The sequence below is a fragment of the Mesoplodon densirostris genome, chromosome 19 (genome assembly GCF_025265405.1).
Source record: "Mesoplodon densirostris isolate mMesDen1 chromosome 19, mMesDen1 primary haplotype, whole genome shotgun sequence".
Taxonomy (NCBI): Eukaryota; Metazoa; Chordata; class Mammalia; order Artiodactyla; family Ziphiidae; genus Mesoplodon; species Mesoplodon densirostris.
This window is the reverse complement of record NC_082679.1, coordinates 11519950-11530482: the sequence shown is the minus strand read 5'-3', so window position 1 is coordinate 11530482 and position 10533 is coordinate 11519950. Positions and strand designations below refer to the sequence as shown.

General features: G+C 53.7%; 2 protein-coding genes across 4 annotated transcripts; one reads left to right on the top strand and one right to left on the bottom strand.

Moving 5' to 3' along the window:
* Positions 1 to 22: 22 nt before the first annotated feature.
* Positions 23 to 9004, bottom strand: ZNF428 (zinc finger protein 428). 3 transcript variants are annotated; one of them, XM_060084429.1, is made up of 4 exons: positions 8926 to 8941; positions 7966 to 8102; positions 4888 to 5091; positions 23 to 578 (listed from the first exon to the last, which is right to left on the bottom strand). In XM_060084429.1, the coding sequence occupies exons 3-4, from the start codon at positions 4961 to 4963 to the stop codon at positions 49 to 51; spliced, it is 606 nt and encodes a 201-aa protein (XP_059940412.1). In that variant the 5' UTR covers positions 4964 to 5091; positions 7966 to 8102; positions 8926 to 8941; the 3' UTR covers positions 23 to 48. The 3 variants fall into 3 exon arrangements, with proteins under 3 accessions (XP_059940412.1, XP_059940413.1, XP_059940414.1); XM_060084430.1 differs by lacking the exon at positions 7966 to 8102 and having other exon boundaries at positions 8926 to 9004; XM_060084431.1 differs by lacking the exon at positions 8926 to 8941 and having other exon boundaries at positions 7947 to 8210.
* SRRM5 (serine/arginine repetitive matrix 5) lies at positions 3034 to 4928 on the top strand. The gene is given in 3 exon segments (XM_060084427.1): positions 3034 to 3639; positions 3641 to 4142; positions 4213 to 4928. Coding segments are annotated over 3 exon segments (1812 nt in total). The 5' UTR covers positions 3034 to 3045.
* Positions 9005 to 10533: the final 1529 nt, after the last annotated feature.

Below are 10533 nucleotides of genomic sequence, written 5' to 3'. Positions count from 1 at the left end.
CCCCACCCGCCCCACCCCTCTGCCAAGCTCCCTAGGTCGGGGCGCTGCCTACACCTCACCCCGGGCATGCAGCATGAAGTGCCCGTGCAGCTCCCCGAGGTTGTCAAAGGAATCCTCGCACTCGGTACAGTGGTAGGCGCCGCCCTCCTCCTCCTCCTCCCCCTCCCCCTCCTCCTCCTCCCCCTCCCCCTCCTCCCCCCTCCCAGTTGGTCGGCCCTCCCCAGCCCGAGGCGGCTCCTCCTCTTCCTCCCCGAGGGCCCTACTTTCAGGAGCTGGCGCTTCCTGGGGGGCTGTAGCGGGGCAGCAGAGCCGGCAAGGCGGGGTGCCCGGTGGGGCCTCCCCAAGGGCGGAGCGGCCACAGAGCTGGCAGGGCTGGGCTGGGGGGCCCGGGAGCTGGGCTGCACGGGGGGCCCGGCGGGATGGGCCCCCCCGGCCCCCCCCCAGGCGCTGCTTCACCTTGTAGCCGGGGTCATATTCGGGATCATCAGTGGTCTCCTCTTCCTCCTCCTCCTCATCTTCTTCCTCTTCGGAGTCCGGCTCTGAGAGAGTATATTCGGAGTCAGAGGAATGCTCGGGGCCTAGAGGGGGCGGAAGAGGAAAGACGGCGGCCTCAGGGGACAGAGGGCTGTGCCCGGCTGTCCGCTCCCTGAGCCCCGTTCAGACGCGCCACAGTATGGAGAGGGCGGCCCGGGCCCGACCCTGCTCTCCCCACAGATGGACCCGCATCGTGCCGAACAGGCCATATCTGGGTGTCAAGCAAATGAACGTCTTGCAAGAACTGCACCTTAGGGGTTTAAAAAGAACAAAGTAGGAGACGTAGGAGTAATAAAAACAACAATGACAGTGTCCACTGCTATTTTAAGAACCTTGTTTTTTATATATTAACTCAACTAATCCTTACAACAACCCTGAGGGAGGTACTATTATCCCTAAGTGACAAGTGGGGAAACTGAGGCACAGAAAGGTTAGGCGACTCACTGGCCTCCAGTCACACAGCTAAACGGGGAAACAGCTAAATGTGGGTGATGGCCTACACTGGATCATTTTAGGGAGACAAACACTTGAACGGGTACTTTGGCAAATTAAAACATATACATACTCTGATATATGTGGTTTTATATATATATATATATATATAAATATCTAGTTAAGTGAGTTAAAATATTTATTTATAAGTATAGATATATTACTGTGATTTCATGGCTATGGAGGACATGCCTAGGACAAGTTTAGGTTTAAAACAAAAAGAAAAAAGGGAAAGTCAATGTACAGGAAGGGTGACACCAACAACTGTTACGGGGGGTGTGGAGAGGGGAGCCCCCACGACGGTGGCAGCAAAATACCAGCTTCTACAGACGTGGTGGCAGGAGCCTGCCCAAAGCATCTCCTAGGACTGTGACAGCCTAGCCCTGTACCCACTGGTCCCCCTTCCTCAGTTTCCCCTGGCAGCGTACGGGAACCCCGTTCCCACTGAGCCGGCCCCATTGCCCCCTCACGCCCCTCAACTCCCCAGGCCGGCACCCACCTCAGGGCCTTTGCCACCCTTTCTGCAGGCGGACTAAGGCTTGATCCCTCCCCTCTGTCACATCTCTGCTCAAGTGTCACTTCAGTGAAACCCTGGTCAGTCTGTCTAACCAGCAATCCCTCCCTAGCACTCTCTACGCCCCTAACTCTGCTTTAGTTTTCTCCTCAAGGTATTGTATGCAACACCTGCTTATACATTTACTGCCTGTCCCTGAAAGCAGGGACTTCGTGTGGCTCATGACTGCGTCCCTAGCATCTAGAACACTTTCTTTGTGCCTGGCATTCAGTTTGACGGAGCTTTTCTGCGGCTTTCACACGTGCCATTCCCTCTGCTGGGAATGTCTCCCGTTATCCTTTAAGGACCCAGAAGGAGGCCTTCCTCCCTGGTGAGGGCATCCCAGATCTCCTAACCCCAGGCAGCCGGTCACTTGTTTTTGCCCCCTGGCTGTCCTAGCCCCGAACCCTCAGCTCTGTGCCCGTCCAAAGTCCTTTCCCCACCAGACCAGCGGGCAGGCCTGCTCTGACTCATCGCTGGGTCCCCAGCGTCACCCAGCTCAGAAGAACAAGTTATGTTTGCTGAGCGTCCATCCTTCCCCGCATCTCTCTCTGTCCCTTGTGCCTGCCTCTGTCCTGCTGTCTGTCTGCCACTTAACAAATGTTTCCCGAGGCCTTGGCGTGGGCTGGTCCCTCTGCCTGGAACGCTGCTCCCCACTCTATCTGCCTGGAGATCTCCTCCTCACCCTCCAGGGCCCAGCACAGGCTCTGTCCTCTGCGAAGTCACCGCCCCTGACGACTTCAGGCAGAGGGTCTCTGCCCTGTTCCCTCCACCCTGGCTCCATCTCCCCTGTCGCCGTCCTAAAGGCTGTAGCCATCTGGGCCCCAGAATGTCTCCTCCTTCAGGCTAGAAGCCCCTCAGGGGCAGCTCTGACTCATCTGGGGTCCCCAACGGGACGTGTGGATCGAAGGAACAAGGGTGGCCCGGCTCGCCCTCCTCCAGGCCTTCGCCTCTGCTCTTCTCCCACCTGGGGCGACCCTCTCCTTCTCGACTAGCCAACTCCTGCTCCTCTTTAAGGCTCCAGCTCCACGTCACCTCCTCTGTGAGGTCCTCCCTGACTGCCCAGGCGGTCAGTGCCTCTCTCGTCTGGGGTCGCCCTGCCCCCTAACATACCCTGACAGCCTGGACAGTGACGGTCTGGGTCTGGAGACTGGAGACTCCTGGAAGGCAGGACCTGGGCCTGACCCATCTCTGTGTCCCTAGCAACGCTGAGCATAAGGCAGCCTGGGGAGGCATTTGCTGAACGGCTGCAAACCACAGACGAAACACCTCCAGCTTTGAGCTGGGGCCCCACCCCTCTTTCTCTTCCCACCCTTGACTTCACACCACCTCCCCTCCAGAGTCTTCACTGCCCACTGTGACTTCATGAAGTTCGCCTGGGAAAGGCAATCAGGTGGTCACCCACGGCTACCAAGCCTTTTGTGTCCACCGTGACTTCCTGGACCATAAGCCCTTTCGCAGCCACCATGCCTTCTCCATCTGCGAGAGCTCGGAAGCCCAGCATGTCTCCGGCGTCCGTGGGACCCTCGATGCCCTCAGCGTCTCCCAATCCTCCTGCCTCCTTGAAGACCACCAAATCGGCAAAGCCCAACAGCCCCTCAGTGTCCACCAAACCTGTGACCGCCCCTAACTCGGTCACGAGCCCAAGCAGTTCCGAATCTCCCAAATGGGCAAGTACAAAGGCAGCCCCTTGTAACCAGCCCAGCAGCAAGTCCCGAGCCCATGGCAAGGCCCGAACGCCTAGCAAAGCTAGCACTGACACCAGGGCCAGCAAAGCCAGCAAGGCCAGCAGGGTAAGATGCCCCCGGCGCAGAGGCACCCACAGCCGAGGCAGAACTCCCGGCAGAAGGGGAAGCCGCAGCTCCAACAGGTCAGCCAACAGGGCCAGCACTCCCAGCAGGATAAGAACTAATGGTGCCAGACCAGGTATGCCCAGCAGGGTGAGAACTCCTACTTCCCAGCAAAAACAGAGTTGGGGGAAGAGTTACAGCCAGCTGAGAACCAACAACCGGGAAAGGAGTGACAGCCAGTCTAGAAATGTGAGCAGAAAGAGGAGCTACAGCCCCGCCAGGAGCCTTGGATATGGGGAAGAGTTCCAGCCTGGCTGGAACCCCCAGTAGGGCAAAGAGTTATAGCCCCGCTAGAACTCCCTTTGAGGAGAAAGGTCACTGCCCATCTCCGTCATCATCGAGGAGGGTGAAGAGTTATAGTCAGAAGATCACCCCCAGCAGGGGATGGAGTTACAGCCCTACTGAAGTGTTCAGGAGGGTAGAGAGTTACAACCAAGGTAGTGCACCCAGCAGGCCCCAAAGTCACAGCCAGTCTAGCACCCCCAGCCAGCCCTGAAGTCGCAGCCGGTCTAGAATGCCCAGAAGGGCAAGAAGTCGCAGTAGGGAGAGGGCCCACGGCAGGGTGAGAAGTCACAGTTGGAAGAGAAATCATAGCAGGGCAAGAAGTCGTACCCGGAAGGGAACTCCCAGTCAGATGGGAAGACATAGCCACTCTAGAATGTGCAGCAAGGGGAAAAGTTATAACCAATTTAGAACCCCCAAAAGGGAAAGATGTTACAGCGTCTAGAAGCCCCAGCACGGAGGGAGGTCACAGACGATCTAGAACCCACGGCAAGGAGAGAGGTCGCAGATGGTCTAGAAGCCCCAGCAAGGAGAGAGTCCACAGCCGATCTAGAACACCCAGTAAGGAGAGAGGTTGCACCCTGTCTAGAACCCCCAGTAAGGAGAGCGGTCGCAGCCACTCCAGAACCCCCAGCACGGAGAGAGATTACAGCCAAACTAGAATCTCCAGCAAGGAAAGAGATCACAGCCAATTTAGAACCTCCAGCTAGGAAAGAAATCACAGCCAATCTAGAACCCTCAGAAAGGAGAAAGATCACAGCCAAACTAGAACCTCCAGCAAGGAAAGATATTACAGTCGATCCAGAACCCCCAGAAAAGAGAGTGCTCTCAGACGATCTCGAACCTCCAGCAAGGGGAGAGATCTCAGCCAAACTAGAACTTCTAGCAAGGAGAATGATTACAGCCAATCTAGAACTCCCAGAAAGAAGAGAGACCACAGCCGATCCAGAACTTCCAGCAAAGAAAGCGATCACAAGAAGGAGAGCAATCCCAGCCAATCTATAACCCCCAGAAGTCTCAGCAGGAAGGGATCCCCTAGCAGGGCAGAGAGTCCTCATCAGAACAGAAAACCTAGCGAGATAAGGAGCCACTCCCCGTCAAGATTTCTCAGCGGAGCCCCAATCCCAAACCAGGAAAATAGTCAAGCCAACACCACCACCTCGAAGGCCATCTCACCTGGAGAGAGGTCCTCATCGTCTTCCTCCAGGCTGGCGTAGCCCCCAGTCTCAGCCGGCTCACGGGTTTCTGTCATGGCCAGGGGAGGGGACAGGAGACAGGAGCTAGCAGCAGCTGGGCAGTGTCCCTCCCTGGCCAGCTTTCCACAGCCACACGTCGGCCACAAGTCCTCTGATGCAGGATGTCAGCAGGTAGAGAGGGATGCTGGACAGGGGAAGGAAAGGCCTGTGATGACTCAATAAACTTTTACATAGCATCTGCCTCCCCAGGACTCAGTGTGCTCAGTGTTGTGGGCAAGGAAAAGATGATCCCAACCCTGTCCTTGACTGCTTAAAGGGCCTTGACTGCCTACACAGCCTTCACTGCAGGCTCTGCCCCTCTGTAGGCCTTAATTTCCCCATCTGGTTCTCTTTCAATGGGGTGGGGAAGGGTAATATTCCAAATATTTAACAGCGAGTACCAACATGGGCACCAGTCAGAACTGAGAGGGGAACATGGGCCTACGGCAGGCATTAACCCTTTACTTGCTAGGCTGTGGGAAAGTCTGGGGCAGGGGGAAGAGTCCAAAGTGGCAGCTGGGGGTAGGGATTACTTGGAATAGTGGTGATATACCAACCAGTCTAGAAGTAGGTCCATATTTAAAAAACTAGTATGGTTGCACTGATTTGTGAATGTCAGCCCTAACTCTTTTTTTTCTTTTAATTTAGTTTTTATTTATTTTTGGCTGCACTGGGTCTTCGTTTCTGCACACGGGCTTTCTCTAACTGTGGCGAGCGGGGGCTACTCTTCCTTGTGGTGCACGGACTTCTCATTGAGGTGGCTTCTCCTGTTGCGGAGCACAGGCTCTAGGCGCGCGGGCTCAGTAGTTGTGGCTCGCAGGCTCTAGAGCGCAGCAGTTGTGACGCACAGGCTTAGTCACTCCACAGCATGTGGGATCTTCCTGGACCAGGGCTCGAACCCGTGTCCCCTGCATTGGCAGGTGGATTCTTAACCACTGCGCCACCAGGGAAGTCCCTGCCCTAATTCTTTATCAATTTACACCTTGGCAAGATGATGCCTAGGTTTGAGTCCTAAATCTGCCACATTCTAGCTGTGTAGCTTCAAACAAAGGACCTTTCTTCTCTAGCCTGTTTCCTTCTAGGTACAAAAAGGGCTTCTAGGGCTTAACTTACGTACTTGTAACCACACTGAGACATTATTATCTCCTTTGCACAGATGAGGAAATTGAGGCACAAAGAGAATTATCACACCAACTGGTAGGTGGGTGAGCTACGATTTGAAGCCATGTCATCCTACCTCTCATAAAATGATCCTTTAGCGGAAAAGATGTTTTGAAGATTCAGTAGGCTCGTTGATATAAATTGGTGGTATGTGGCAGGTACTCCATGAGCAGTGGCTATTACCACCCGCAACCCCAACCCTCTATGAACCCCCACCATTCCAGACTTCTCACCTCTCCCTGTGCACAACAGGACTTTTCACATCTGTGGGTCTTAGTAAATCCTACAACTGCTGTCTGGAATGTGCTCCTTCCCCCATGTCTGCCTGGAGAACTCTTACTCTCTCTCCAAAGCCCACCTCAAACAGAAGAACCTCTATACTTCTCCTCAGCCAAACACCACCTCTGCCTCTTCCAAGAAGCCTTCTCTGACTCCTCTTTCTCTCCCTCTTCATCAATACTCCCTACACACACACACGCACACACACACGCACACACACACACAGCACTTCTTGTTCTCCCACTGCGCTCCCTGAGAGTAGAGAGCCAGACAGAGCAAGTTATGAAGGGGCTGGCAGCCTCAGCTGCACCTCTTATATACCAAGGCCTGTGCTGGGCACTGGCTAATATGGTGGAAAACGCATGATTCCCTTCAAACTCTAGGGGTCGAGTTTAATGCTGGGGACTAAAGAGAAAACGATTAGGATTGAAGCCTGGAGGAGGCTGGGGCACGGGAAAGCTGGCATCAATGGCAGGTGAGCTTTCTAAAGACACTTGGATTGGGCTTTAAGGACAGAGAGGATTCATAACTGGCAGAGGAGAGTTCTCCTAATACCCTATTGCCTATAGGGCTCCATTTCATTTGGGAACTCTACTTTATGCCAGGATAGGTTGCCAGATTTAGTAAATAAAAGCATACAATACCCAGTTACATTTGAATTCCAGATAAAGAGTCTTTTAGAAATGTACACCTCAAATACTGCATGGAACATGGGTATATTAAATAGTTCTTTGTTGTGAATCTGAAATTCAAATTTAACTGGGGGTTCTATATTTTAACCGGCAACCATACACCAGGGACAATCAGAACTTCCTATGGGATTAGCAGGAGACATTGCTCACCAGTGCAGCCTACCCTTCCCCAAGCCCACATCACACAAAGCCCATTCCAGAGTATTCCAGATGTGATGTGGAGGCAGTCCTTGGTGCCTAAGTCCCATTCCTACAGTGAACATGGCGGCCAGACAGGCTTCTACGATCTTAGAGGGGCATAAATGAGGTTCTCTCACTACCATAACGCAAACAGTGCCGGAGACCCCACAGTGTCATGAGCCTACAGCAACCAACTCCCAAGATGCCGTGCGCGAACATAATAGGCACCCATTCCCACAACGCTAGGGAGAGGAGGCAAGAACAAAACCTTAGACAGGACCATAAGGCCCAGTCCCCACTGCTGCTGCAATTTTCCCCAGGATGCCTCGGGCCTATAATGACCACCTTCCAAGGCGCTCTTCGACGAAGCACTCCAGGCTTCCAGGATGCTCAGCGGAAGGTGTATGACAAAAGGCACGGTTCCCCACAAGAAGCTAGGATAATCCCAGAATGCACCAGGCCCATAACGACTAGCTGACAGACTCCCACAGTGCTTTAGGGCACGGCGTCCCATTTTCCCAGGATGCCCCAGGACGGCACGGAGAAGCGTTGGGGGAGAAAAGGGAGCCTGGATTTCGCCCTCAAGCCATCACGGCCCAAGACTGCGGCCGGCTCCTCCGTGACGGGAGCCGTCACTCCCATCATGCAGCGGTGCCGTAGTGCCCGCTTCCCAGCATGCCCCGCGCACCTCCATCCCGGACACTCACCGGCGCTGGCGGCCCCAGCTCCGGCTCGGCGGCAGCGGCTGCACGCCCCGGCTTTGCGCCTGCGCTGCAAGTGGGGTAGGAGGGAGTGCGAGGGGCGTGAAGAGCCTAGGGCGCTTGCGCGGCGAGATAGACCATTCCTGTAGCATAGTGGGAAGAGGGGCTGAGTCGGGCCATCGACAAGGCTCGAGCAGGGGGTTCCGGGCCTTGCCCCTCGCTGTCCGGGTTTACTTGGTACAGTCCGCAGCCGGACGGAACGAGAAACTGCAAGGCTTGCGCGTGCGTGATCGATCATGAACGCGCCTTACAGAGAATGGGATGCGCTGGGGGTGGGGTGGGGTGGGGGTACCAGCTCTGCCTGGATCCTGGACCTGAGGCCTGCTCATTTGCATAATCTTAGCGCGGGACAATGGGAGGCCTCGGGCGATGGAAGAGCTGATTTGCATATTCCCCGGAGGGGCCATACTCCGGAGCGCATTGATTAGCATATGAGGGGCTTGGTGGGGGGGAATGGAAAACGCCGGGCAGTAGCGCATGCGCACAGGGACTGCGGACTAGCGCGAAGCGGGCATCCTCAGTTCAGTCGGAATCAGTTTGCATCCGGAGAGGGGGCACAAGGGACAAGACCCTTACCAACCCTCACAACCCTCTCCCCATAACCAGGATAAATATTTATTGCTCTCTTGTGTGTCAGGCCCTGTGCTAGAGGGCACTATGGTTTCCGCAGTGAACATAACCGGCCTCTATCCTGCTGGCCACCCAGTCAAAGGAAGGAGATTCACACACAATCAGAACCACAACCCGGAGTGGTCAGACTTGGGATGAGTAAAGCAGAGGAAGCTGTGGGAGCCACAGGAGGCGCCTGCCCCAGGGAGTCTTTCTGGCAGAGGGAACAGCAAGGGCAAAGGCCTAGGGGCAAAAAAAAATTGCTTGGTTGGAGGAAGTGAAAGCACTTTACTGTACCTGGAACAGAGTCAGAGAGGGGGAAGTCTCCTACAGGCGTCGTTAGGAGCTCAGTCTTTACGATGAAGGTATAGGAAGCTATTGCAGAATTCCAGGCTTCCTGGACGTGACTCACATTCCAGTTTAAGATTCTCCAATGAGATCCCGTTACATTTAGAAAAAAATCCAAACCCTTTATCATGGCCCAGGAGCTATACACATGGTCTAACCCTGCTCATCTCTGACTTCAACCCCCATCCCCATCCAATCCTGTCTACTTCCACTTCCCCTCTAACACCCCAATCTCTTTACCATCTCGGGTCTTTGCCCTTGCTGTTCCCTTTGCCTGAAAATGCTTTTCCCTCTGATCTTCGGGTAGCTGCTCTTGTGCTCATCATTCATATCTTGGCACAGATGTCAATGTGACAGGCTTCCTCTGATCTTTTTAAGATAGCACCTCCAGATTGGCTTTAGAGAAGTGAGCGGGTTATGGATAAAGCAGGATTGGCTATGAGGTGATGGTTGTTGAAGCTGGGGTGACAGATGCATGGGGCTTCATTGTCCTGTTCTGTCTACTTCTGTATGTTTGATGTTTTCCATAATAACAACTTAAAAGAAAACAGTACCCACATCCCCTTACTCTGTATTTTATATTAATAGTACTTATGGCAATCTGAAGTTAAGTTTTTGTTTTGTTTTGTTTTTTCCGTCCTTGCTGTAGTCTGGTTTCCTCATGAAAGCTTTGTGAAGCTAAGACTGGAGTCAACCTTTTTCACTTTGGGTTCTCAGTGCCTAGAACAGGATCAAGTTTGTGCTTAGCGCTAAGCTGTCTGGAACACCTAACATTTGCCTGTTTTATTCACCATGGCATCTCCAGCCCTTTGAGCAGCGATTGGCACTCAAGTAAGGTCAATATATTTCTGACTCAAAAATTAGAATCACTTGTCTAAAATGTAGATGAATGAATGAGGGGCCTGGAATGCCAGGCTAAGGGGCTTTGACTTGATCTAGAGATGAAGGGGAGCTAGGGAAAGAGTTTTGAGCAGGGCAGGGACAGGTTTTGACAGGGCAAGATGTGAGTAATTGAAAGCTCCTCTGGAGATTGATGTTAGGGGTGGGGGTAAGCCAGGGGAAGGGTCCAGGCTATTGGGTGGGGATGGGGTAGCTCAGTGGCTACTGAAGAGACAAGACTTGGTGACTTTTGGCTGAAAGACTGACCAGAAAACAAACAGGTTTCTTGGAAGGGTGGAGGCGCCCTTGGAGAAGTAAGGACCCTCTCCTGGCCTACACCGTCCACCAGCAACCATCACCCTCCCTCCCTCCTCCCTCAGTTCAGCACCCCTCCCAACATGGTACAGCTCTGGGCAGAGGGACAGACACACAGCCACCCCAAACACTTGTTCTCTCCTCAGTTTAATGGTGGTTAGTGGGATTGCCAAACCCCCTCCCCGTTCCCCTCCCTGCCCCGTACAAAATGTGTGTGTGTTTATTTTTTTAAACAAGAAAAAGGGGGCAAAAGCCAGGAATGGGGGGGAGGGGGGCGCAATCTGATATTTTCATACAGATTTTTGATTTTTTTTAATATATTATATATAAAACCATAGAGAGCAACGCACCCTCCCCCCAGAC

What these genes read in the sequence shown, in the direction of transcription:
- ZNF428 (XM_060084430.1), bottom strand. Translation starts at nt 4,963, where the DNA reads ATGACAGAAACCCGTGAGCCGGCTGAGACTGGGGGCTACGCCAGCCTG. An exon ending in CGATGAGGACCTCTCTCCAG is followed by an intron (nt 579 to 4,887) that starts GTGAGATGGCCT and finishes CGCCCCCTCTAG; the next exon opens with GCCCCGAGCATTCCTCTGAC.